The following is a 27664-nucleotide window of genomic DNA, read 5'->3' as shown; positions in this document are numbered from 1 at the left end:
CTTGTCACCTTGAGTGTTATTACCTGTGAAGTGCCTCATAGTTAAGGGAGGAGCTGGGGAAGACCTTTTCCCTCCACCCCATCGTCCTTTTAGCCGTGTTTTAGGGTGAAAAGACAATATTATGGGAAAAGGAAATGGGTCTCTAAAGGACAGCATGGCTTACTTGGGTATCAGGGTGAGGAGATTAGTTGATTTTGATGGGGAGGCCCAGAGGCCAGAGAGTGACTCCTCAACCTGAGCATTCAAAAGATGCGAATTGGGCTTCCCTGGTGGCACAGTGGTTGCGAATCTGCTTGCCGATGCAGGGGACACGGGTTCGTGCCCCGGTCCGGGAAGATCCTACATGCCGCGGAGCGGCTGGGCCCGTGAGCCATGGCCGCTGAGCCTGCGCGTCCGTAGCCTGTGCTCCGCAGCGGGAGGGGCCGTGACGGTGAGAGGCCCGCGTACTGCAAACAAAACAAAACAAAAAAAAGATGCGAATTGCGAGTTTCCTGTGCAAGGGAGGGGCTGGTAGTTTTTTTTAAAATATTTATTTATTTAGGCGGCGCCGGGTTTTAGTTTCGGCATGTGGACTTCTTAGTTGAGGCTCGCATGTGGGGACCTAGTTCCCGACCAGGGAACGAACCCGGGCCCCCTGCACTGGGAGCGTAGTCTTACTCACTGGACCACCAGGGAAGTCCCAGGGGCTGGTAATTTGTTCCAAGTTTGTTACAGTGAATCCTGGAAAGAAAAGCATAGTCTCCTGGGTATTTTGAAAAGTGTTGGGAGAATACACGCTGACTGTGTAACATTAAAACTCAAATGCAAAAAAAAAAATCTCTCCAGTGCTGTGTTGTTCAGTATGGTAGCTAGTTAATTAATAGGCAAGCGGCTACTTAAGTTAGCTAAAATTAAATGAAATTAAAAATTTAGTTATTCGGTTGCACTAGCCACATTTCAGTGCACCGGTAGCCATATGTGGCTGGTGACTACTGCATTGTACAGTGCAAAAGAACATTTCCATCAACACAGAAAGTTCTACTGGACGGTGCTCCTCTAGAGAGAAACCTGTGAACATTTAAGCTCTTTGCATCTGATCTCACCAGCAAATGACTTCTCTGAAGGATCTTCCTCAGTTTTATTCTGACAGGATCCCAAGTGGGTAACATTCATTTTCTGATTAAGAAAAAGAAGAGCCTTGAACCTGAAAGGCTCTTTCATCTTTGGGGGAGAAACTATAGCCAGGAATTTAATATTAGCATGGAAAAACAGCTATGTGAGAATTTTAGGTAAAGGGTGGATTATATATATGCATCTATTTTTGCTATCTCCTCCAGCGTCACTAAAACTAGTAAAGAGTTGGAAAAAAAAAAGAGAATTGGAAGAATGGGGAGCAGACAATAGCAGCAAACTTTTGGAAGCTAGAAAGTGATAAGTGGTAAAGGGTTCAGCAGACCCAAGGGAAATGAATCCTAAGCCAAGTTAAGAAAGCTGAGAATCAACCTGATTTACGTTGCAGAATCTCTGACAGCTGGGAATTGGTGGTATCAGCTAACCTCTGGAAGTGAGGGTGAGTGGGGAGGGGCTAAGTTAGGAGGATTGGTTGAAAGCCCTTTTCAGATGCAGTCAGAGCCCCAGCTTCCTTTCTCCATCTTGGTAAAAGCCTGAAAGTTTTCTCTCTGGAGAAAACTTGTTCTGTGTAAAACAGGACCACACAAAAGTGTGGGAGGTCCAATATCCACGGAAATCATCAACAAAATAATTCAACATACTTTCTGCGAACGGAAGCATGTGTTTTCAGATCAAAAATGCTCAGTACAATGGATGAAAACAGACTCACAACAAAGCACATTAATGTGAAATTTTAGAACCTTGGACACAAAAAGAAGATCTTAGAAACTTCCAGGGGGGAAAATCAGGTCTCAGACAAAGGATCAAGAACCAGAATGGCGTTGGGTTTCCCAGCAGTAATGAAAGCTAGAACTCAGTGAAGAAAGGTCTTCAGTATTCTAGGAAAACTTCAACCTAGAATTCTGTACCCAGACAAACTTCAGGTAGGAGGCCAAAACATTTTCAAACTTGCAAGGACTTCACGAGATGGAGGATGTACTTTACCCAAACACAAGAAAGAGTACATTTTCAGGGTGATAGAGTCCCAGCTGTAGGAGATCACCCACCAAGTTGGGGCAGGTAGGAAAGCACTGGGAGAGGCTTCTTCAGGAAAATGGAATTTGGTAGAATACCTGGTCTGCCTAAATGTATTGAGATTTAGACAAGTGGCAGAAAGTTTGAGATTGAATTATTAATTAGAACAGATAAAACAAGGCAAACTGAGGTGAGGAGGGAATGGGCATTGGGAGCCTTTATTTAACTCCAGGGTTAATTTTAAAAAAGCTGTGCAAGAGAGTAAACAGTTTATTAAATGGAAATTGAATACCATTTGCATATAATGTAAACACTGAATTACTGGGCTAACCCATATTATGAAACAAAGGAATTGTGTCAGGGATATGGGGAGGGTCTCTGGTGGGTTGAAGAGGGAGAGAGGTCTTTGGTAGAAAGGCAGAAGTAGCAGCACAAGCAAATTATTTAGAGATATGGCGATAACTACCGAAATAATCAGCCAATATTGGTGAAAGAGATTGTCCTTGTGTGTGAGGGCATGCGACTGATTTTTAGAGCAAACCTCCCAGAACTTTTTGACTCTTTAATTATATACATGAATGACTATAAAAACAAGAGACAATATTAAAACAAATAATGTGTAGAAGACAGTTTTGGACATGATTTTATTCATTGCTAATAGAATTATAGCAGGGATTTATCTGTAAGAAGAACTCAGTATTACTTTCTCTCTCTATGCACCCTTGAGTCTTATTCTACTAATAAGGCCTGTCCGTGAAATACCCTCAAAAGAAAAAGAGGGCGGGTGTTACCCACTTGGGTCTTATTATGCCCTGCTCAACTGCTCATGTATCTACAACCTGCCTGCTTTGTAGCCTGTAGAATATTGTTCAGGAGCCAGATTTTCAGGAATATTTGCAAACTGCCCCTCTTTCTAGGTCTTATGCTTATGTTCCTGTGCAGGGGATGCAGTTGTGGTAACATGGATGGTGGTTGAAAGCTAAGGACTTGTTAGCATCAGTTTTTAGACCTGTTGGTTTCAGGTTTAGTTTCAGAAATGCAGGTGCTGTGGCCCACAGGTCCAGTCTGAGCAGTGGCTTCCTCTCTGGGAGTTGGTTTCTTCATCACCTGTGAAATGGGGATATGGTGCCTGTCTGGAAGGCTTGCTGGTAGTAGTAGCTGATTTTGTGCTCAGGATGAGAGGTAAATGCTCTACATACACTGTCTCATTTAGTCTCTGTTTAACAGTCATGAGGTAGGTGCTGTTGCCTGTATAGATGGGGAATCAGAGGATCAAGGAAATGATATAATTTGACTGAGTTTCCACAGCTGGTAGGAGGCAGAGCTGGGATTCAATTTCTTGACCTTTTACCTGCTAGCCAACTGTGTTTATGAGTTGCCAGGATACTCCTTCTTATGGGAGGTTTACAAGAGATAATATAAAGGGAACATACCTGGCATTTAGTAGGCCCTTCCTAGATTTTGCATAGTTTGGAAGGGATATTTTCTGTCCTGAGGTCTTTGCCTTTGACCTTGCCTCTTTTTGTCCACGTTTAAATGAGGTATACTGAGTGGCTGACTGGTTGGGTTAAAAGCAGTACATCTCACTCAACTGGGGGTGATTGTGTCCCCCAGGAGATGTTTGACAATGTCTGGAAACAGTTGGGGTTGCCGCAGCTGTGGTGGGAGGATGGGGTGCTGCTACTGGTGTCCATTGGGTAGAGGCCAGAAACGCTGCTCAAAATCCTACGATGTATAAAGGCAGCCCCCAAAGTCAGGAGTGTGGAGGTTGAGAAACCTTTGGTTAGAGAGAGCTTCACTGAGTTCTGCACCTCCCACAGCTTGCTCTCTCTCTCTGTTTCCGCCCCCCCCCCCCCCCCCCCCCGCCCGGGCAATGTTTTGTAGTTTGACTGCTGAAATTTTTCTCTGTGGGCTTGGTCTTCACAGGTTTCTGAGACACTAAAGCGTTTTGCAGGGAAGGTGACAACAGCCAGTGTGAAGGAACGGAGAGAGATCCTCAGTGAGCTGGGGAAATGTATTGCTGGAAAAGGTATTTTTTTTTCATTTCATTGATTTCATTTCAAACTAAATGGGGTTCTCTGCTTAGAACCATGGCCTTCTTTTCCCCTCACAGCAACTTCTGTCTTCACTGTCAGTATTTGCTTGTTATAATCTGCACTGAAGCAGTTGGGTTGGTGGAGAGTTTATCCTTCTAGGCGCCAAACCTTTTTTACCAGTTTTAACCATTTTGATTGGAAATAGTTCTAAAAGATACCAGCAGTCTTTCTTAAGTGATTTATTGGATGGAAAAACATTTTCTTTATGACCGGGGGCACCATTTTTCCCAGTCAGTGTTCCGTGAAAACAAGCAAGATGGTATCAAGTGATTGGCTAGTAAAGGATTCCAAGATCATGTAAGTTTGTGAGATGTCACATTTTATTTCTTTTATTTTTTAATTTATTTTATTTATTTTTGGCTGTGTTGGGTCATCGTTGCCGCGCGTGTGCTTTCTCTAGTTGCGGCTAGTAGGGGCTACTTTTCGTTGCGGTGCGTGGGCTTCTCATTGCGGTGGCATCTTTTGTCGCGCAGCGCGGGCTCTAGGCGCACAGTCTTCAGTAGTTGTGGCTAGCGGGCTCTAGAGCGCAGGCTCAGTAGTTGCTCCACAGCATGTGGGATCTTCCCAAACCAGGGCTCGAACCCTTGTCCCCTGCACTGGCAGGCGGATTCTTAACCACTGCGCCGCCAGGGAAGCCCAGATGTCACATTTTAATCCAGTGTTTCCTTGAACCTCATTTTTGCCAAAAACCTGTTCAGGGTCTGGGCACCACATTTTGGGAAATGCTGAGCACATGTAGTTACCCTGATTCTGTACCATAACCCGAGGGCTCTTGCTGCAAATTATGGGGCATGTATAAGACTAGTGTGCCTTCAACCAATAAATGCTCATTAGTTTTGAGTTTCCTTTTGGTGTGTTTTTACTATACAGCATTGGTTCTCAGAATGTGGTCCCTAGACCAGCAGTATCAGCATCACCTCAAAACTTGTTTGAGATACAAATTCTCAGCTCCACCCCAGAGACTCAGATTCCCCAAAACCCTGCAGGTGGAACCCAGAGTCTGTGTTTTAACAAGCCGCAGGTGATTCCTGTGTTTGCTGCAGTTTGAGAACCATGGCGGTATAGAATTGGGTCTCCGTTTCTGTCAGCTTTCACTTGTTGTTAGGAAAAAGCCTACTTCCTACCACCCTCTCACCCCCATTCTCATTCGCTGCTTCTGATCTACTGTTGCCTGGTTACATACCCAAGCTTGTTAAAGTAGTGTGTAAATTAAGTAAATTGCTGTTTGTGAGCTTCTGAGAGATTCTCCTGTGGATCAGAACTTTAGCATATGAGTGTTATGGCACCTTCAAAAGTCTTTCTGGTCACTTCTGAACAGAGTTCTAGTTAGAAAAGGCTGCCATGTGATAGATGCTAGCTGGACTCCCTGAACCATAATGGCTGACTCCCTGCTAAGTAACAGCTGAATACTACACTTTTCCCCATTTTGTGGAGTAAGGAGTTCGACATGTGTGGGTGAAGTTTATGAACTACTCAGGGCCTTTTCAGGGTGATTCTACTCTTCAGTCACCCTGAAATTCTACAATTCAGGGTGAATTACGTTTGTAAAATGTTTAGTAGTCTTTGATATACAAGTTGATTGGGGGAAGTTAACCTCCCATATGAAATTGTTAATTCTCAATTTCCTGATTTTGAGTCTAAGGAGGAGTCATTGCATAGTGGTAACTCTTCTGGCCTCTCCTTTTGTTAGGGTAGCAAGCAGGTCACCAGGAGAGTTCATCAGAGGTGGTGCAGTGGTGCAAGGTGTTTTCTGCCAGGGCGAGGAGTTGAAGTCTTCCTCAGAGCTGTCGATGCGGATGGTCGGCCTGGCTCAGCCCAGTCTGGCCCTGAGGCCTCTGATGCTCTCCGCAGTTCTGCCTCACTGTACTTGAAGCCTGAGACTCTGAGGCGGTGTCTGCTGTGCCTGTTCTTTCCAGTCACAGGCGTCTAGTGCAGAGTCAGAGGTGAAGGGCTCTGCGTTCTAGCCATGGCTCTGCCACTTACAGGCTGTGGGACCCGGTTCAGGTTACTTAACCTGTGAGCCTGTCTCCTGGGAGTGAGGAGTGAATGAGAACACATGGGGACGGTGCTTGACTCGGTGCCTGGCTATGGTCAACGCCCAGTGTCTATTAGCTGTTATTACCACTGTTCTCTTAGCCACAACCTGTTCCCGGCTCCAGTCACTCTTTTCCTCCGTTACTGAGGTAGCCTCAAATCAGATGGACCAATACCAGGCTCAGGACCCTGGGGGAGCTGGGTGCTTGCCCCTCCTTCATTCCCCATGCCCCCATCGTTCGGGTGCCTGAAATGTGAGGCCCTGTGCAAGCCCTTTGTGGGCCTCCTGCTCTCGGTGCCTCCCACGCTGGTCAGTCTGACACTCAGCGTACATTTCCCCCGTCAGACCCTCCCCTCTTTGTCTGCGGGCTTCAGTCTGGCATGCAGAACCTGTCACAGGTTGGCTCTCCGTTATTGAGCACTATTGTTTCACTAGTTTCCCTTTCACTCAGCTGGCGTGCTTGGTTTTCCATGCCTTGGTTTCTTCATCTTAAAAATGAGCTCAATTGCAGTACCCACCTTACAGGAATTGAGTTAATGTATATAAAATGCTTAGAGCAGGGCCTGGTGCCTCATGAGCACTGGTTAAGTGTCGGGTGTTGTTATTCCTCCTCCTCCTCACGCGCCCTGCACAGGCATTGTGCCTTCTTATCCCGTGCACTTCTGCTCATGTTGTTAACACCACTCTGCATGCAGGCCCCTCTTTCCGTTTGTCCACAGCCTACTCATCTGTTAGGCCAAGCTTCTGTGTCCTTAAAATCTTCAGAAACCTCTCTGTTATAGGTGTTCTTCTCTTTTCTGATCCCTCATAGTACTTAAGTTTTGTCCTACGTTTTAAAACCAATTATTAGAACGTACATAAAGAAAAGTACACATATCATAAGTGAACAGGTCGCTGAATTATCACAAACTAAACACAGCCGTGTAACCAGCACCCGGATCAAGAAGCAGAACATTTCCTGTACTCTAGCACCTCCACTCGAAAGCATGTTAAATTTCGAGGGCACTTGTCTTGCCTTAGTTTCATTCATTTAACAGATGTTTGTCCGAGAGCCTTCCCGTGCTAGATGTTTCTTTAGAGTCCTATTTTGTCATTACTTTTTCCTGTTGGGAATTCTATCTCAAACGCCCGGTGAGTGTCCAGTGGGCAGAAGTCATGTCAGCAGAATGCCTGGCTCGAGCAGATGCCCAGGAAGTAGATTTTATTGAGTAGATTTTATTTTATTAACCCCTGTGTAATCTTTGGTTTTAGATCTGCCAGAGGGAGCAGTGAAAGGCCTCTGCAAATTATTCTGCTTGACTCTGCATCGATACAGGTGAGTCCCGATCAAAGGCCCAGTGTCCAGAGCAGTTTGTGCAGAAATGTGGTATAGGGTAGTGGTTAGAGCCCAGGCTTTGGAGCCAGACTGCCTGGGTCCTGCGCAAGTTACTGAACCTCTCTGTGCCTCAGTTTCCTCATCTGCAGAACAGGGATGTTGCTTTTACCTACCTCATAGGTGGTTGTCAGTAAGAGTCAAGTTCTTGGAACGTTGCTTGCCACGTTGAGTGCTCAGTCTCTATGCTGGCACCGGTCATGTGTGTAAAAGCACTTGGCCTAGTTTGAGGCCTATAGTAAGTGTTCCCTAAAGGTAGATGTTGTGCTTACAGCCTTAAGGCTCATTTGCCCTTATTAGATGCTTCCAGAACTCTCAGATGAGGTAGATTTATCCAGTTACTTCCTAATCCCATCATCTATGACCCACTGGAATACAGTGCAGTCTAATTTTCCTGAGAAAGACCAGGCTTGGCCTAAGCCCCCCACCCCTGCCTCGAGTCCACATGTTCACCTTCCCCTTCTTTCCTCCTCCTAGAGATGCAGCCTCACGCAGGGCTCTGCAGGCAGCAATCCAGCAGTTGGCTGAGGCCCAGCCAGAAGCCACTGCTAAGAACCTTCTGCACTCTCTGCAGTCTTCAGGCATTGGCTCCAAAGCAGGTGTCCCCAGGTAAGAGGTAAAGGTGGTGGCCCACTGGGGGTTGGTGGAGTCCTACTCGTGAGAAGCCGGTGCAGGTGAGCAGGCGTGAACATGCCTGCCCCTTTCCCCTTTGCAACTCTGAGGGGTGCCGGCAGTCTGCCTTCTGTATGGACGGAGAAGCCAAGATGTCAGGCCCAGCGGAGAAACCACTTTCCTGAGGAACAGGGTTGGGAAACCAGTGGAAGTAAGGCCATTTTAAGGAGAAACCAAATGCCCACTAGGCACTGAATGGAGGAAACCATCCTTTTGATTTATAGTTGTGAGTGCTAAGAGGTGGGAGTTTGGCACTCCTTGTCCTGAGTTGTCACAGATGATTTGTGGGGAACAAGTTTCCAGTTCCAGTTAGGTCAGTGGAGGGTCTTGCATAGCAGACAAGGCCTTGCGGTGAGCATTCGTCCTCAAGATGGAGGCTGCTGCTCTGACCTCATCCCTCCCCTCCCCTCCCCTCCCCTTTCAGTAAGAGCAGTGGCTCGGCTGCCTTGCTGGCCCTGTCCTGGACCTGCCTACTGGTGCGCATTGTCTTTCCCTCGAGAGCCAAGCGGCAAGGAGACATCTGGAGCAAACTGGTAGGTTCCCCGGGTCTTTGCAGTCGTGCCGGTCAGCTCTTTGCACAGAGTTGGGACATGTTTAAGCACCTTCTCTGGCCAGTGCTCTTAGTGCTGGGTGACTAGGCACTTTGAGTTACCCTGAGGTGTGTGACTTTGGTGGATGGGCATGAGTGCAGCATAATAACATTCGTCTATTTATCAAATATCTTTGAGCTTTCCTGGGTCAGGCATGGTGCTAGGCCCTGGGAATACAGTGATGAGCAAGAGAAACGTGGTCCCTGCCTTCATGGCATGTGAGAAAGACGTGACAGGCCAGAATGGGGAAGATAGGCAGAAAACAAGTAACCCAGAAAATACCAATTCTTTCCTCCCGTTCTATGCCTGCTCCTTCCACATTCCCTATCTTGCCTTTCAGCATGTCTGCTAACCAGAGATGGCCCAATAGGCCAGGTTGGGAGATTCTTTTGAATGTCTAGATATGCTTAGTGGAGGGCAAGAGGGATGGTCTTACGGTTTAACAAAAAAGGAGTCTGAGGATCTTGGTATGGATTTGACTCTTGGCCATGAGATTTGGCCAGATACCTAATTTCGGAGCCCATTTCCCATTGCTGCAAAAATGGGGAAAAGTACCACCCACCCATCCGCCTCAAAGAGTTGCCATGAAGATGGGCTCAGAAGAGGTGTGAAAGGGCTGTAGAAACTTACAGAGGGCTGTGCAGGTAAATGAGTGAGCGCCTCTGCCTGACACAGCCAGCTTGTAAGACTTATTGAGGCCTCATCCCTGGGAGCTTATCCAGCATACTTCTGGGAATGACCATAGATTGACCATCAGCAGTTGATGGAAGGATAAGAACACTGAAACCTCACAGGTAGTGGATATGCTGGAAAACCACCTTCAGAGTGTGGGTTCCATTGTTACCAAAAGGCCTTCTTGTAAGATGGTTTATCATGGGCTCCCTCACTAGCATGTCTCCAATGAATTCTTATAACCGTTATCCAAGGTAAGTCAGTGTGGGTTAGTGAGGGGGAGGGGTCAACCCCGGAGTTGTGTTTATGGGACAGGATGCATCAGGAGCTTGAAACCGTGGTGGTGGTTTCTGTGTCTTGAATCTGGGTTTTTCCTTTGCTCATTGCTGATGTTGACTATACACATAGGAGTAGTTCATTCAGTCCCTTAAGTATTTGTTGAGGGCCCCCTGCGTGTCAGGTGCTGTTCGAGGAGCTGAGGCTGAAACAGGGGACAGGTGAGAGGACCTTACTTTCTCATAGCTTTCAGTTGTGGGGAGAGGGTGGACACAAACAGGTCCACATATAAATGACAAGGTGTAGAGTCGTGCAGCAGAAAAGCAGGCAGGAGGATAGAGAGAGTGGGTGGACGGTGATGGTGGGAGGAAGGCCTTTGGAGGAGGTACCATTTGAGCAGGGACCTGAAGGATATGAAAGAAAAAGCCATGCCCAGATTATGGGTTAGAACGTTCCAGGAAGAAAGAACAGCAATATAGTTCTGAATGTGATATCAGCAAGCTTAAAAAGCTATTTTAATAATAATTTTTTAAAAAAGGTTCAGTATTCAACAGGTGTAGAATGATATACCAGTTTCCTTCCCACCCCTTCCCTAGCCATCTCGGTCCCCCTCTATTACTAGTTTCTTATGTAGTAGAGGTATTCTCTGTGTATATGACTAAATAGACCTTTTTATACAAGTGGTAGCATACATACAAACTTTTTTCTTTCGCCTTGTGTTTTTTTCCTTAACTGGATTTAGATTTGTTCCAGAGTATTATATAGAGTTTCTCATTCTTTATGACTATTTACTAATCCTTTGAGTGGATGTACCACGGTTTAGATATAACTAGTTCCCTGTTTATGACCACTTATGTTGTTATAGTCTTTTGTTATAAAAAATTGTTGCCATGAATAACTTTGTACATCTGCCATTTTGTACACATGCAAATGGAATTTGGCAGACTTCTTAAGCATGCCTTTTTTCTCAGGGTGGCAGTCCACTGCTCACCAGTGACCTTGGGTGTTCGTGGTACATACAGTCTCTGTGAGGCTTTTTTTTTTTTTTTTTTTTTTTTTGCGGTACGCGGGCCTCTCACTGTTGTGGCCTCTCCCGTTGCGGGGAACAGGCTCCGGATGTGCAGGCTCAGCGGCCATGGCTCACGGGCCCAGCCGCTCCGCGGCATGTAGGATCTTCCCGGACCAGGGCACGGACCTGTGTCCCCTGCATCGGCAGGCGGACTCTCAACCACTGCGCCACCAGGGAAGCCCTGTGAGGCTTTTTAATTGAGCACCTATTAGGTGCTTCACTCTGGGTTGGATAGTGGGCCCCCCTGCAGGCAGGATCAGCATATCAGTGTTCACTTCTGTATCCACAGTGCCTAGCATAGTGCCTGCCACTTCATCAGCGTTCATTGCTTGTAGAATTAATGAAGGAATAGTCAAGGCAGATGAAGAAATATATGAAACAGAATGCTTATCCTTTTCCCACATGGCACTTAACCTTCCTGGAATTATGTATTCATTTGTGTGTTTATTTGTTTAGTATCTTTTTCTCCCTCTGGACTATGAGGTGCATGAAAGCAAGGACCGTGTCTATCTTATTCTCCAGGTGTTTTCATTGTCTGACTCATAGTAGGTGCTCAACAAATACTTATTAAGAAGTGCTTGAGTGAACAGATGTAAATCCGGGACAGGGTTAAGTGGCGGGGGGCAGGGGGTGGAGGGAAGAGGATCTGGCTGGAATTGAGTGGGAGAGGCCTGGCGGAGATGACCTCAGGTTCTGGCGGGCCTGACGAAGGTCTTGGGCAGGCTATGAGGGCCATGGGATCTCCGCTCCCATTTTACGTCCGGACCTGAGCCTCCCTGTCCCTGCAGGTAGAGGTGCAGTGCCTGCTCCTGCTGGAGGTGCTAGGCGGCTCCCACAAGCACGCCGTGGATGGTGCTGTGAAGAAGCTCACCAAACTATGGAAAGAGGTGACAGGAGGCAGCAGGGTGGCGGTCATTTCTTCTTCCTTACCACCTCCACTGCCGTCTGATACACCTGCTTTACCCGTTCCTCTTCAGAACCCGGGACTGGTGGAACAATACTTGTCAGCCATTCTCAGCCTAGAACCCAACCAGAACTATGCAGCTATGCTGGGGCTGCTGGTGCAGTTCTGCACGAGACACAAGGAGATGGACGTGGTCAATCGGCACAAGGCAAGTGGACTCTCTGGAGGGAAGGAGGGGGAGCTTGTTTTGCCCTGGTGGCCCCCAGCTGCTGGCCTTATCTGAAGTTTGTTGGTTTTCTCACCTGAGACCCCGGCCTTTCATGGTGATATATGAACTTTGAGGAGCTGGAAAGTTTCCCCTCCAGTTGTGGCTTGGGATGGATCCTGCCATAGTTAACGGGATGATGATTTGCCTGTTCATGCAGTCATTTATTCACCCACACTGAGCATCTGCCTTGTGCCAAGCTCTGTGCCAGGTGTTGGGGATGCAGCAGTGCGTGAGGGAGCTGTGATCCCTTCCCGGGCGGGACTGAATCTGAGGAGGCTGCCGTTAGACGTAATCGTCATCTCATTATCTCTGTGAGACACGCTGCAAAGGAAAAGCGCAAGAGGCTGTGATACTCTGGTTGGGACTTGTCTTAGGCTGTGGGTCAGGGAACACATCTCTGATGAAGGAACTTAAAGGGTGAATAGGCGTTAACAAGGTCAAGAGGGGAGGAAGGGCATTTTGGGCAGAGAAAGCAGCATGTGGGCAGGAATGTAGAGGAGGCAAAGTGCGGTTGGAGGGGCACGTGGGTGTCTGGGTGAAAGAGGGTAGCAGGTAGGCCTGTGAGCCATGCCAAGGACTTGGACTTGCTCCTAGGAGCCATGGAAAGCTGTGGAAGGCTTTTAGATGGGGAATGGAGTGATCACTGGGATCTTCATGCTTGACACCATGACATTTGGGGCACTGATTGGTATTTTTTAGAAGCAGTCCCACAAGAGGGATCTCAGAACGTCAGGGTCTAACCAGGTCTCTGTATTCCCTAGAGTGCCCTGCTGGATTTTTATGTGAAGAACATCTTGATGAGCAAAGTAAAGCCTCAGAAGTATCTGTTGGTGAGTGTGAGGTGGCCCTTACTCACCTGGGCAAGCTAAATCCCATTTTAAATTCTGTGATTCAGAACCATCCTTTATTCTTGGTCTGTTCCCACGAAGGCTGGGTGCCTGACCCCTTTCTCTTTGTAGGATAACTGTGCCCCTCTGCTCCGATACATGTCCCACTCGGAGTTTAAGGATCTGATATTGCCCACCATACAGAAGTCCTTACTGAGGAGTCCAGAGAATGTTCTTGAAAGTAGGTTCCTGCCAAACAGGATGGTGGGAGGGAGATGAAGTTGCCTGATAAGCCGGGTCCCCACTACTTGGCAGCAGGAAGTGCTTGGGTCGGGGGGAGATGTATTCACTGTTTACCTCATTGGGCCCTTGGGAGAGAGATCAGGGACCCTTTTGAGAGTATGTTGAAAGTAATGGGCCCTCTTGCTGGAAGAATGCACAAAAGTATACCCACTTAAAATACTGCATACATTTTTAGAGGTCTAAGAACCTTCCGGAAACCAGGTTAAGAACCTCTGCTCTAGACAGTTTGACCTTGGTGTGGAGGTGGCACTTGAAACCATAGGATATGAGAGTTGAGTCTCTGTCTCTTTTTATCTTGGTAAGAGGTGTGGGTGGAATGTCGGAGGGGCAGTTTTTTGCTGATTGGGATGGGGCAGTATACAGCTTTACAGCAGAGCTGTGGGACAAAGGTGTGACCACCATGTGACCATACAGAGATGAAGAGTGGTCATGTCCTATGTGTCTACACAGCAGGCCTGAGCACTGGCTGGGGAGTCAGGCAGAAACGGGCATTTCCCCTGGAGGCCAGCATGATGCGTGCTTTCTGTCCCCCTCAGCTATCTCCAGTCTGTTGGCATCAGTGACTCTCGATCTCAGCCATTATGCCCTGGACATCGTGAAAGGACTGGCTGGTGAGTGTCCCAACCCCTCTCCAGCCCCTGGAATGGCACCTTGGGCTTCGGTTGTACTTATCCCTATTGTACAAAAAGGGGTAGGAGACAGCTCAGTTTAGAAATAAACTACAGTTGTGTAGTTTCTTTCCTGAGATCCTTTATAATGGGAACACAGAGCCAGGATTGAAGAGTTGGGAGCAGGGAAGACAAAGATGAGAGCCTGGCTACCCAGCTCTCAGCAGCTTCTGAGTTGCGGCTCTCCGTGTCCAGGCCAGCTGAAGTCCAACAGCCCCCGCCTGATGGATGAAGCCGTGCTGGCGCTGCAGAACCTGGTCCGCCAGTGCAGTGACTCCTCGGCGATGGAAGCCCTGGCCAGGCACCTGTTTGCTATCCTCGGAGGTGGGCAAGTCCTTCCCGGGCATGCGGATGGCCAAGGTGTGGCCTCTGGCATTCCTTGGGCACCGGGACCTGTTGGGGGCTTGGTGCTCTGAGTTTGCTTGTGTCAAGAATGAACAGAAAGAAGCATGTGCAGATCAGTGTGGATGGGGGTGATCTCAGTTTTAAGCATAGGCATTATCGTTTGCATAGGGGGAAAAAATAGAGGGAAATACACCAAAATGTTAATAATATTTTAGGTAGTGGGAACATGGGTGATTTTTAGATGTTGCTTTTATATTTTTTCTATTTGTCACATTTTCTGCAAGAACATGTTATTTATTTCTTTAGTTAGAAAAAAAAAAAGCCAGTACATGTGATGTTAAGCCCAGCTACATGATAGAAAGGCTGCTTCTGGAATCAGAAACTGTATCTTGATGTCACACACATGACTACCTTATTCACCCCCTTGGGAAATGTGGCAGATGTGAATTTTGAATCTTTGCTATCTCTCCTCTCAGGCTCGGAAGGAAAACTAACTATTGTAGCCCAGAAGATGAGCGTCCTCTCAGGTACAGAATTTCTCTACGGGTAGTAGGAAGTGTAGTAGTAGTAGTGTAACGTAACTGTTAGGGAAGGTGAGTCCGTCGGATCTTGACACCTCTGACAGTTTTGGACATCCCAGTCTGGCTTCCGTAAAAGGCAGGACGTCTGATGGGGGATTGAGTGGGGGGTCAGTCATGGCCAGAGGAGAGGCATGGCTGCTGGGGAGGTGGGCAGTGACAGGAGGACTGGTGTGTTGGCAGTTTTGTGCTGATGAGGGGCTGAGCAGGGAATCCCCTGCCTTCCAGGGATCGGGAGTGTCAGTCATCACGTGGTGGCCGGGCCTTCCAGTCAAGTCCTGAGTGGGACCGTGGCTGAGCTGTTCATCCCCTTCCTCCAGCAAGAAGGTAATTGTGCACCATGGTGAGGGTGCAGCCTGGACCCATCCTTGACCCCCGGTTTTCACAGTTAGAGCCTGCCATGAACCCCTTCTGAGGGCCCTGCTTCCTCTCCCTGAAGCCTCACTGCTTCCTCTCCCTTTACTCCTACTTGCTTTCGCATGCAACTGGCAGTGATGTGATGTGGGTCTAAGACATAGGGCTGACTGGACTTCTGCTTCTTGCCCTAGTTCACGAAGGCACCTTGGTGCACGCCACCTCTGTCCTGGCTCTCTGGTGTAACCGGTTCTCCACAGAAGTGCCCAAGAAGCTCACTGAATGGTTCAAGAAAGCCTTCAGCCTTAAAACCTCCACCTCTGCAGTGAGGCACGCCTATCTGCAGTGCATGTTGGTCTGCTTCCGAGGTGAGATGCTTCCCTCACAGAGGTGATCGAGGTCATCTTCAGGGCGTCATCACCGTTCCAGGCTTTCCCTTTCGGTCCAGCTTTTTTTGCATCATTTCCTCCTGAGCCACTGGGAGCATCTAGCTTAGTCATCCATAAAGCCTAGAATCAGAGCCCAGTCTTCACAACAGTTTCTGGCTTCTCCTCCTTATCAGACCTTCAGAATACAAAGCTTTATTCAGAGAGGAGCCACAACCAGAACCTGTCACTCTGTTTTCTGAAATCATGGAGAAATGATTCTGATAAGACTGATTTATAAGGTGTAAATTATATAATCTTTACACTGGACCTATTAGAAACAACAACTGCCCTCGCTTCAGTGCTAACAAACCTGTCATTTGGGCCTGAGCATCTACCTCCTTCCCAAGCACAGCGAGGGGAAACTTCAAATCTGTAGGAGCTTGATCCCCAAAGTAAAAATCTCTAATATTGATGTCCACCTCTGAGATGGGCTCATATTTCACTTAAAGTTTAAACTTATGATGACTGGGTTTAAAAAAATGTTTAGGAGACTCCAGAGCTGCCCCTAGAGAGGTGACCCCCTTCTGTACAGTGTCTGTACTTGTGTATCAGTTTGCAGTTTTGCTGCACTGATTGAACTTGATTTTAGATTGAGTTCTAAATAACCAAGTCTTGGTTTAACCTAGTCTCTTTAGCTTGAGCTGCTTCTGCTTAATACTTTAAAAACAATCATAAAATAAACCTTTAAAATATACATTTCTTGGATTCAAATCCATGGCATCATCCAAATGAAATACTGTTTCACTGTGAAATACTCTATATACCAATTTAGTAATTAAGAAAACGTGGGTTGGGACTTCCCTGGTTGTTCAGTGGTTAAGACGCCATGCTCCCAATGCAGGGGGCCCGGATTTGATCCCTGGTCGAGGAACTAAGATCCCACATACTGCAACTAAGCCTGTGCACTGCAATGAAGACCCAGTGCAGCCTAAATAAATTATACATACATACATACATACACACACATACGTGGGTTTAGCTATAGTTTTAGTAGGTTTCTACTTTTTTTTTTTTTTTTTTTTTTGCGCGGTGCACAGGCCTCTCACTGTTGTGGCCTCTCCCGTGCGGAGCACAGTCTCCGGACGCTCAGGCTCAGTGGTCATGGCTCACGAGCCCAGCTGCTCCGCCGCATGTGGGATCTTCCCGGACCGGGGCACGAATCCATGTCCCCTGCATCGGCAGGCGGACTCTCAACCACTGTGCCACCAGGGAAGCCCTCTACTTTTTCTTTTTTTGAACAGAGTTTAGTTCATAGGTCAGCAGATTGGTTCTGGTTTTGGGATTTGGGTCTGGAGGTTGTCTGGTGTGGGAGAAGAGCCCCAGAGAGAAATTAGTCAACTTGAGGTTTGCCCTGGCTCTCCCTCAACCAGCTGTGTGGCCTTGGGCAACTCACTTCACCTCTCTTGGTCTGTTTCCTTATCCATCAAGTGAATACCTGGACTATTGGACTAGTAAGGACCCTTCTAGCTCTAGCTTTATGGTTGTAGAGTTTGATTTAAGTCCTAGATTTTACTTCCACTTATTTGAGATATTTGAAAGGTAACTGAAGGGTGTTAACCATTCAGACATGGGTGAATAACTCCTTTCTCAAGTAATCTTGCCTCCTTGCGATTGGGGTGTTCTGTAAGGTGCTGGTCCTATCTCCACAGGTGACACACTGTTGCAGGCCCTGGACTTGTTGCCCTTGCTCATCCAGACAGTGGAGAAGGCAGCCTCCCAAAGCACTCAGGTTCCCGTAGTCACCGAAGGGGTCGCTGCTGCCTTGCTGCTCTCAAAGCTTTCGATGGCTGACTCACAGGCTGGTAAGAGTCCAGAGATGTCCAGGATGCTAGCAGACAAGGGCCTCTTTCAGAGTCCTTGGGAGGAGTGCCTTGATATTTAGGATTTTACAGGATTAGCTTGGCCACTTACCACACTGGGCAGTCGTAGGGCCACTTGTCACCTGCAGGGATGAATTTTATCTACAAGCCCCTGTCCTGGAGCATTGGAGCAACATGGCAAAGGAGGACAGTGACAGAGTCCCCTGGCTGCACTCCCGCTGCACCGTGCAACGCTGAGGCTCATCCCTGCAGATGATAAGTGGGACGTTGTTTTTAATTGGTTATACATTTATAGGGTATAACATTAAAAGCTTCCCCTTAGCCATCCTGTCTTCCAGCCACTAAGTTTCCCTCCTTGGATAGTATTATCCAGTTTCGTGTCTAGAGATGATGAATGTGTAATTGCCGAAACATGCTGGGTGACATACTATACATGCCATATTGCGTACTGAACACATCTTGGAAAAGATTCCAAAATCAGTACAACAAAAAGAGCTTTCCTTTTTTTGTGGCTACACGGTATTCTGTGCTTATTTAGTCTACATCCTACTCTGCATGGGGACATAACTGAACTTATTCCTGTGGTTAGAAATGGAGTTCAGCTCTTTTCATATATATTATTGTGTGCCATCTGACTATATACCAAGGCACTGGGCTACTTCTGTGGCGGGGAGGCAGAACATGACCCTGTTTCAGCAAATTTTAAGCTGCTTTACTCTACTGGGAGAGAGGATATGCAAAAGTTATCTGTTGTTTAAGGCAAAATGTGGCATAAGAGCAGTTTTGAAGGAGGGATTTCTTTTAGTTTAGGGGTTGGTTGTCAGGAAAAGCTTCATGAAGGAGGGAGCATTTGAACTAGGGCCCTGAGGGCTAGAAGGGTTTTCACTAGCTGGCCCAGCGTGAGTTCAAATGAGGGAAGGGCGGGGAAAGCACCACATGTGGACCTCAAGTAGTTCAGCCTGGCACCTGGAACAGGTGGGAATTCCAGGTGGGAAGCAGCTCATCTGGGCTCCTGTGGGCTGCAGAGAACCACCAAAGCTTTTCATATAGGCAATGCCACCAGAAGAACCGGTTAGTTCTCGGAACCGGAGGACAGTGAGCCTGGGAGTGACCCGCCCCCGCTGAGGGAGAACTCCTGCCTGCTGCAACAGCGGAGAGTCTGTCAGCAAAGCCAGCCCCCGCAGCTTCAGCATGGCGGGGACTAGCCCTGGCATGTGGGGGGCTGTGTGGTAGAGTGACCTTTTGTTTCTTGCAGAGGCCAAACTGAGCAGTTTCTGGCAGCTAATTTTGGATGAGAAGAAGCAGGTTTTCACTTCTGACAAATTCCTGCTCATGGCTTCAGAGGATGGTGAGTCACTACCCCCTTAGTTGAAGTCGAGTTTGGGGCTGAGTCTCTGGTGGGTCTTCAGAGAGGATCCTTCTCTGACTGCCTGTTGTTTTGACCAGACAGCTCAGCAAAAACCTGGAGCAGAGTGATCTGGCCAACAGCTCAGCTTTTGTGGGAATGAATGTACTCCTGTGGGATGTGGAAGGCTAGGGAAATGGGAGGGAAGTGGGAGATTTGTGGAGACAGCACTCTAATAGTTGTGGAGCTGTGATATTAGGTGTAATTATAGTTGACTGGGTAATTGGTGCTGTCGTAGAGGTTTTCGTGCACTGAGAGGCAGCTGAGAAGCTCTGGCGAAGTGTGGCTGGCTCCACCCACACCAGGAGATAGAAGAACTACTGGTTTCTATCTTGGCAGAGAAGGAACAGTTGATCTTTAAATGTATGTTTAAAATTCTAGGTTGCCTTAGAAGTATCTGCCGCTAATTGGTGATTGGAAAAGCCTTTTGACTGACAAATCACAACATTCTCTTAATGAGCTACAACTGTTAGTCACTTCCTGATGTTTAAAAAATGTTTCGCTAATTTTTGAATAGGAGATATATTCACATAATACAAAAAAAAAAAGACCCAAGAGAGTCTACACTGAAAGTTATACCCTTGCTTTGATCTCTAGCCACACAGTGTCCCTGGCCGTGGAGAACCAATTTTATCAGCTTCTTGTGTATCTTTGATATTTTATATTTATACCAATAAATAACCTTATGTATCAGTTCTCTGCCTTTTTTACACAAGTGTTAATATTCCTACTGTATGCATTGTGCTGTCTAGATTTGGAAATAATTTCACGTCAGTATATAATGAGCACTCTCATTCTTTTTTAGAACTGCATAGTAATTAAAAAAAAATTATTTTATTGAAGTATAGTTGGATTTACAATGTGTTAATTTCTACTGTACAGCAAAGTGATTCAGTTACACGTATATATACATTCTTTTTCATATTCTGTTATGGTTTATCACAGGATATTGAATATACTTTTGCTTGTTCCAAAATACACGTGTGCCTATGGAGAACAATATGGAGGTTGCTTAAAAAACTAAAAATAGAACTACCACACGACCCAGCAATCCCACTACTGGGCATATACCCTGAGAAAACCATAATTCAAAAAGAGTCATGTACCACAATGTTCATTGCAGCTCTATTTACAATAGCCAGGACATGGAAGCAACCTAAGTGTCCATCGACAGATGAATGGATAAAGAAGATGTGGCACATTATATACGATGGAATGTTACTCAGCCATAACCAGAAACGAAATTGAGTTATTTGCAGTGAGGTAGATGGACTTAGAGTCTGTCATACGGAGTAAAGTAAGTCAGGCAGAGAAAAACAAATACCGTATGCTAACACATATATATGGAATGTAAAAAAAAAAAAAAAAGGTTCTGAAGAACCTAGGGGCAGGACAAGAATAAAGGCGCAGATGTAGAGAATGGACTTGAGGAAGTGGGGAGGGGGAAGGGTAAGCTGGGACAAAGTGAGAGAGTGGCATGGACTTAATATACACTACCAAATGTAAAATAGATAGCTAGTGGGAGGCAGCCGCATAGCACAGGGAGATCAGCTTGGTGCTTTGTGACCACCTAGAGCAGTGGGATAGGGAGTATGGGAGGAGACACAAGAGGGAGGAGATACGGGGATATATATATATGTACAGCTGATTCACTTTGTTATAAAGCAGAAACTAGTGCACCATTGTAAAGAAATTATACTCCAATAAAGATGTTAAAAAAAGAATACACGTGTGTAGTTAGCAAAAAAGAAAATTCATTAGATACATGTATATGTATAACTGAATCACTTTGCTGTACACCTGAAACTAACACAACATTGTTAATCAGCTATACTCCAATATAAAATAAAAACTTAAAAAAAATTCTAGTGAACTGTAACTTTCCCTTTACATTTTGGTGTTCATTTTCCAGCTCTTCCCAGTTCTTTCTGGATGTGTTCTCTATTTTAAAAACACTTGTGCTGTTTCTGTCCCCCCCGCCAGCCCTCTGTACCGTGCTGCATCTGACAGAGAGACTCTTCCTTGACCATCCGCACAGACTCACAGGCAACAAAGTTCAGTACGTGGGGCTCGTTTACTTTTCCCCTTTGGCCAAATGACACAAACCCTGACAGGAGCCTGAGACGTGGCGGTGTGTGAGGGGTGGAAGGCTGGCTGTGGAGACCCCCACACCTGGCCTTACCCCAGGACGCCCTGTCCCTCTGCTGCAGGCAGTACCACCGGGCTCTGGTGGCGGTGCTCCTGAGCCGCACCTGGCACGTGCGCAGGCAGGCCCAGCAGACGGTTCGGAAGCTGCTCTCTGCTCTCGGGGGCTTCAAGCTGGCCTATGGACTCCTGGAGGAGCTGAAGACTGTCCTCAGTTCTCACAAGGTCAGGGCATCTGGGCTGCAGAACTGGGGCTCTCAGACCCCCTTAGCTGACCCTGCTTATGCTGTGGGATTTTAACTAGACTGCTCCTGGGCTGTTCTCACTCACTCAGACTCTGTGTGATGCCAGAATCTTCTGCCCTGGAGTTTGGGTAACACCTTGTTTCATATAATTCCTTTTCCTTTTCAGATGCTTTTCTTTCTTCCCATGTTTTATGACATGTAGCTCAACCTTTTTATTCTTGAGTAATGGAAAAACACTTCTTTTTTTTTTTTTTCTTGCGGTATGCGGACCTCTCACTGCTGTGGCCTCTCCCGTTGTGGAGCACAGGCTCCGGACGCGCAGGCCCAGCGGCCATGGCTCACGGGCCCAGCCGCTCCGCGTCATGTGGGATCCTCCCGGACCGGGGCACGAGCCCACATCCCCTGCATCGGCAGGCGGACTCTCAACCACTGCACCACTAGGGAAGCCCAAAAAACACTTCATTTTTAAAGCACTTTATAATTTTTAAAGTGTTTTCTACCCATTGTCCCTTTCAGTTTTTCACAATGCCTTTAAAAGGCTGACAGGCTTACTATGCTTATTTTGTATGAGTTGTCCAGGGTTCCGGTAGCTGAAATGACTTGCTCAGGGTCCCCCAGCCAGTGGGTGGCAGAACTGGGAGTTGACCCGCAAGACCCGGCTCCTAGTTTCAGTGCTCTTTGTGCCCTGTTTCACTGCTTCCCTCCTTCCCTAAGCCTGCTTGAGGGATGTGGGCCAGTGACAGACTTGCAGTCTCAGGGTAGGTCCCCTGGACCAGTGTCTGTTGCCTTCTTTCCCCCTGTGGGCTGTTTTAGGTGCTTCCTTCCAGGCCCATCTCATAACCTGTGGGTCCCAGTGCCGGGCACTGGGTGTCAGTATCCACACCAGCAGGGAGCCCAGAGAACAACATGAATGAGAGGCAGCTGCCTCCCTGGCATCTTCATCTCCTGTGTGCCAGGCCTGCACGGGGCTCTGAGCAGTGGGGCTCATGTGTTGTCTCCCCACAGGTGCTGCCCTTAGAGGCTCTTGTGACCGATGCTGGGGAGGTGACTGAGGCGGGCAAGGCCTACGTGCCTCCGCGGGTCCTGCAGGAGGCTCTGTGCATCATCTCTGGGGTGCCAGGGCTGGAAGGTGATGTCACCAACACAGAGCAGCTGGCCCAGGAGATGCTGATCATCTCCCACCACCCGTCCTTAGGTGCGTGCCTGGGGCGGGTATTGGAGGGGCGGGGACTGTGTTGTAGGAGCAGGCCGGGCAGAAGGCCTCAAAGAGCTCCCCTTCCCTTCAGTCGCTGTGCAATCTGGCCTGTGGCCAGCACTTCTTGCCAGGATGAAGATCGATCCGGAAGCCTTCATTACTAGGCACCTGGATCAGATCATTCCCAGGATCACCACACAGAGCCCCCTGAACCAGGTAATTGGCATGTGAGCTGGTTTTGGTCTCAGGTCAGAGTCCAGACGGGAGATTCAGAGAAACAGGTGAAGGTGTGATGAAAAATGGGTTGAACCCTTGGGTTTCATGTGGCAGAAAGTGCAAACTAGTTTGAGCACAATAGGGAACTTGCTTGTTCCCTCATCTAACTGGTAAGACCCAGGATGTGACTGGACAGGGACTCAGGTGTCTTCAGGACCTTGTAGGTGGTGTATCTCTTGCTCTCTGTCCATCTCTCTGTCTCATCCATCTGTGTCCCATCTCTGCTTTCCACGGTATGGGCTCCATTCTCAGTCTCCCCTTTTTAGTAGCAGGATAGCTATTCCAGGCTTCTTGTCCCCCATCAGCTCCAGTGGGAAAAGCTTGCGTTTTCCAGTCATTTCAGCTGGCATGGGGTCTTACTGCCCTGCTTGACCTGACTTGGGTCTTGTGCTTATCCTGAGGCCCATCCTGGTCTGGGTCACGTGCCCACCTCTGGAGAGGGTGGGGTCAGCTCCACCTGAACCACGGAGATGAGATTGGGAGAGGAATGTGTCCCCCAAATCAGGGTGCTAGTACCAGGTAGGTACAGCTCGCTGAGAAGGCAGACACACACTATGCTTGTCCACTCTAGTAGGCAGTGCTCAGAAAGAGCAGGCAGTGGCAAGAAGAAGGGGAGCCATTGCCTGGGGCATTTAGACCTGGCAGGACCCCTCTCCAGTGCCAGCTGTGGCGCTCACTGACCATGTCTATGTTTGTCTGGCAGTCTTCCATGAATGCCATGGGCTCCCTCTCCATCCTGTCCCCAGACCGGGTCCTCCCTCAGCTCATCAGCACCATCACCGCTTCCGTGCAGAACCCAGCGCTGTGCCAGGTGACACGGGAGGAGTTTGCTATTATGCAGACCCCTGCCGGGGAGCTGTACGACAAATCCATCATCCAGAGGTGAGCCCCCACTCATGGGCTCAATAGCCCCAAGCCTTAGTTTTCTTTTTTTTCTCTTTCCTTTTTTTTTTAATTAATTAATTTATTTGGCTGCGTCGGGTCTTAGTTGCAGCACGCGGGATCTTTCGTGGCAGCATGCGGGATCTTTCCCTGCAGCACGCGCCCTCTTGGTTGCCGCGCACGGGCTTCTCTCTAGCTGTGGCACGTGGGCTCTAGAGCGCGCGGGCTCAGTAGTTGTAATGCTTGGGCTCAGTTGCCCCATGGCATGTGAGATCTTAGTTCCCCAACCAGGGATTGAATTTGCGTCCCCTGCATTGGAAGGTGGATTCTTAACCACTGGACCACCAGAGAAGTGCCTGTCAGATGGAGACTATGTGTCCTTTGTAGGGTCTTGTGAGGAGTAAATGAAACAATCTATCTGTTGATTGGAGGAGTGCTTGCTGTGTTCTAGGCACAGTACTTAGGCCTGGGATACAAGAGCATGTAGAGTATCCAGCACTTTCCTGGTGCATATGACTTAAAAACTAGCTGGGGTTTTATGGCTGGTGGGAGGCTGAAGGGCCTGGTGGCTGTTTTGAACCTGGCTGATCACCTGCTCTGGTGTTTCAGTGCCCAGCAGGACAGCATAAAAAAGGCCAACATGAAGCGAGAGAACAAAGCTTACTCCTTCAAGGAGCAGATCATCGAGCTGGAGCTGAAGGAGGTGGGTACGTGGAGGCCTCACACACGGGGTGGCCTCAGGCGGGTGTCTTGGGTCATCCTGACCCATGGCACACTCCTCCGACCTCCCCACTGATCCTGGGTTCTACTGCCACACTCTTTATCTGCCCTTTCTCAGGTAGCTTTCTCTACGCCCAACTCAAGGACAACAAATTTTTCTCTCTGCTGGCAGTAGTTCATGTATTTCCTCTGCTAAGTGGTGTTGCTTGATTCCATGCCTGTCCCCGCAGCTCCTGGAAGGCCGGGACCTATCTGTCCTCTTGATAGTAGGCATAGGGCCTGGCACAGTGTAGCCGCTGGGGCATCGTGGTTTATTGCTCTATTCGGCAGTGACAGAACTGGTTCTGACAGGAGCAAAGCACACAGGGCTCTTTCCTGTCTCAGAGCCTTTGTTTGCTCCTCCCTCGGTTTTTTGTTTTTTGTTTTTTGTTTTTTGTTTTTTGTCCTCCCTCAGTCTTTACAAGGCTGGGTTCTTCTTGTCTTTCACGTCTCTGCCCACATATCCCCTTCGCGGAGAGGTGACCCCTCTGCCCACCCTATCCAGAGTAGACCCCGCGCCTTTTCTCATTTGCTATGCATCCTATTTATTCCTTTCATAACATTGGTCATGATCTGAAGTCACCTTGTTTATGTATCTGTTTCCCTGTTCGTGGTCTACCTGCACCCACTAGATTGTCAGCTCTGTGAGGATAGAGACTTGGTCTTCTTCTCACGGTCTCCCCAGCATCTAGAACAGTGCCTGGCACCATGTAGGTGCTAAGTAAAGACTTATCAAATGAATGAGTGCTCTCGGTCTTTGCAGGACCTTAGCTTATACTGGAAGAGAGTGTCTGTAGGGCGGGCTGGCAGGAGGGGAGGCTGAAGCTGCATGGCTACCAGAATACCCTTTTCAGCACCTGGAGGGACTTTTCTTTTCTCTAACGTGTAAAGGCCCTTCTTGTGTTTGTTAGTAGAGAATCCAGCAAGAAATCCCCTCTCTACTGCTCTCTCTGTTCTGTAGATACCAGGTGGCTGTGGACTTGTGGGAGTAGGGGAGGCCACATGGCAGGTTGGGGGGCCAGGTCACAGACATAGAGCTGTCCTGGTGCTGACTGGGGAGCTGAGCGTGCCCTGCTTGGTGGGAGGGAGGGAGTTCCTTTCCCTGGAGATGGATTTGCTTTGCTTGTTCCCTTCAGGAGATAAAGAAGAAGAAAGGCATAAAAGAGGAGGTGCAGCTGACCAGCAAACAGAAGGAGATGCTGCAGGCCCAGCTGGACAAGGAGGCGCAGATCCGGAGGCGGCTGCAGGAGGTAAGCAGTCGCTGCCACCACACGCCTGTGCCACGAGAGTGCTGGGTCGCCTGCTCCTCGCTGTCCTGGGGCAGGGCCCCGCTGACTGGCCTTCTGGGGTGACTCTGCTTACAGCTGGACAATGAGCTGGAGGCGGCGCTAGGACTGCTGGACACCATCCTGGCCAAGAACCCGTCCGGCCTGACCCAGTACATCCCTGTCCTGGTCGACTCTTTCCTGCCCTTGTTGAAATCTCCCCTCGCTGCTCCCAGGATCAAGAACCCTTTCCTGTCCTTAGCTGCCTGTGTCATGACCCCTAGGCTCAAGACTTTGGGTTAGTCCTCGTTGACTGGCTGTGGGCATGACCCCGGGGCAGGATGGGGGTGGACAGAGATGCCCCCGAGTGCTCGTGGGGAGGCACGCAGTGACCTAGGCTACTGACTTATTTTCCTATGGATACAGCCTCAGGCATCTCAAGCAGCGTATCCTTGGGAGCACACAGTGCCGCCTCCTCTCTCCCATTTTATGTCTGCTGAGTCTTCATTCTGAGGGCCAACTTTTAGATGCTAGTCGGTGATCTTTCTGTAGCAGTGTTTTTTTTTTTAATAAATTTATCTTATTTATTTATTTATTTTTGGCTGCGTTGGGTCTTCGTTGCTGTGCGCGGGCTTTCTCTAGTTGTGGCAAGTGGGGTCTACTGTTCTTTGCGGTGCGCAGGCTTCTCATTGTAGTGTTTTCTCTTGTTGCAGAGCAAGGGCTCCAGACGCGCGGGCTTCAGTAGTTGTGGCGCATGGGCTTATTTGCTCCGCAGCATGTGGGATCTCCCTAGACCAGGGCTCGAACCCCTGTCCCCTGCATTGGCAGGAGGATTTTTAACCACTGCGCCACCAGGGAAGCCCTGTAGCAGTTTGAAATTCAGTGGCAGTGGGATGGTTTGGTGCCACGTGGCCTGTCTGTAGCCCAGAGCTCCTGAGCAGCCACATGTGGATGACCAGAGGTCTCTGTGGCCTTTAGCTTTCTGTTGGCTGTGGAGAAACAAAGACCAAGTGGGGTGGCTGGGAATTGTGGAGGCCTCGCTTTATGGGTTGTTTAATGACCTTGAGGATGAACATACCTTGAGCCTGAGGGGTATGTTCCCTTCAGGGTGAGGCTGGAGTCAGGCAGTACACATAGAACCTGCCGGAAGTATTACCTGGCTGGCTGTGCTGTTGCATGGAAGGTGGGAGGACCACATGGATAGAGCTGAATAACTCCCAACTGAATAACCCTTGGGTGGCTTATGCCTCCTCTCAGCGCACTTTTAATTCCTTAGTGTCAGAAGGGTATCTCCTTGCCGGCCTGCCTACCCTTTGGCACTGTCCTGGAGATGAAATGAGAAATTAGGTTGAGGATACTTAGGCAGAGCAGAATTGATTACTATTAAGTCAGAGGGACATGGCATCTCTGCCCTGGGTCCCTGGTTTGCACCTGGGCCAGATTCTGTGTCTTTGCGAGGATCATCCCCTGCTGGGTCCCTTCTCTTGGACACAGGAACTTTGGTGAGCCACGTGACTCTGCGCCTGCTGAAGCCAGAATGTGCCCTGGATAAGTCATGGTGCCAGGAAGAGCTGTCGGTGGCCGTGAAGAGGGCGGTGACCCTGCTGCACAGTCACACCATCACCAGCAGGGCAGGCAAGGGAGAACCAGGTAAGGGACAGGACGGACAAAGGGCACGAGGCAGTGTGAACCGTGCAGGGATTGCACGAGCTATGGCGCTCCGTACCCCGGGGCTTCCTGAGGCTGTAGCCTCCAGTGAGTCTCTTCCCTCCCTGGCCTTAATTTCCTCATCTGAAAAAGGGGGGATGGACGATTTTTGAGTCTGGTCCCTGGTATTCTGAGTCACTGTGACCCCCACTGAGGGTTTAGTTCTTGCCATTGGAAGCTACTTGTCTGTTTTAACTCTCACATTGTGGAACTGGGCAGTGTCTGGGGTAGGAGCAGGATTGGCTTTAGAACTGGGCTACTGCCTGTCATCCCTCTTGTCATGCCACATGCTTCAGGGTGTCAGGGCCTCCAGCCTTCCCCCCACCCACTTGCCCTGAGGATGGACACTGAGGCAGCCGTGCTCGGGGTCCTGCCCAACCTACA

General features: G+C 48.5%; 1 protein-coding gene across 1 annotated transcript in view; it reads left to right on the top strand.

Annotated features, from left to right (window-relative positions):
- GCN1 (GCN1 activator of EIF2AK4) overlaps nucleotides 1-27664 on the top strand; it is a 56902-nt gene that overhangs the window by 674 nt on the left and 28564 nt on the right. Inside the window, exons 2-25 of the mRNA XM_082668252.1 lie at nucleotides 4051-4153; nucleotides 7507-7570; nucleotides 8105-8236; nucleotides 8724-8836; nucleotides 11699-11793; nucleotides 11884-12018; nucleotides 12840-12908; nucleotides 13038-13146; nucleotides 13745-13819; nucleotides 14072-14200; nucleotides 14698-14748; nucleotides 15028-15126; nucleotides 15348-15521; nucleotides 17231-17383; nucleotides 18657-18749; nucleotides 20790-20865; nucleotides 21017-21176; nucleotides 22202-22391; nucleotides 22483-22607; nucleotides 23371-23549; nucleotides 24159-24252; nucleotides 25445-25558; nucleotides 25673-25871; nucleotides 27068-27223. Coding sequence (XP_082524378.1) covers nucleotides 4051-4153; nucleotides 7507-7570; nucleotides 8105-8236; nucleotides 8724-8836; nucleotides 11699-11793; nucleotides 11884-12018; nucleotides 12840-12908; nucleotides 13038-13146; nucleotides 13745-13819; nucleotides 14072-14200; nucleotides 14698-14748; nucleotides 15028-15126; nucleotides 15348-15521; nucleotides 17231-17383; nucleotides 18657-18749; nucleotides 20790-20865; nucleotides 21017-21176; nucleotides 22202-22391; nucleotides 22483-22607; nucleotides 23371-23549; nucleotides 24159-24252; nucleotides 25445-25558; nucleotides 25673-25871; nucleotides 27068-27223 — 2887 coding nt within the window. The remainder of the gene's footprint in view (nucleotides 1-4050; nucleotides 4154-7506; nucleotides 7571-8104; nucleotides 8237-8723; nucleotides 8837-11698; nucleotides 11794-11883; nucleotides 12019-12839; nucleotides 12909-13037; nucleotides 13147-13744; nucleotides 13820-14071; nucleotides 14201-14697; nucleotides 14749-15027; nucleotides 15127-15347; nucleotides 15522-17230; nucleotides 17384-18656; nucleotides 18750-20789; nucleotides 20866-21016; nucleotides 21177-22201; nucleotides 22392-22482; nucleotides 22608-23370; nucleotides 23550-24158; nucleotides 24253-25444; nucleotides 25559-25672; nucleotides 25872-27067; nucleotides 27224-27664) is intronic.

Source organism: Grampus griseus (genome assembly GCF_964374135.1).
Source record: "Grampus griseus genome assembly, chromosome: 12".
Taxonomy (NCBI): domain Eukaryota; kingdom Metazoa; phylum Chordata; class Mammalia; order Artiodactyla; family Delphinidae; genus Grampus; species Grampus griseus.
Note: the sequence above shows the minus strand (reverse complement) of the source record. Positions and strands in the feature narration are given on the sequence as shown.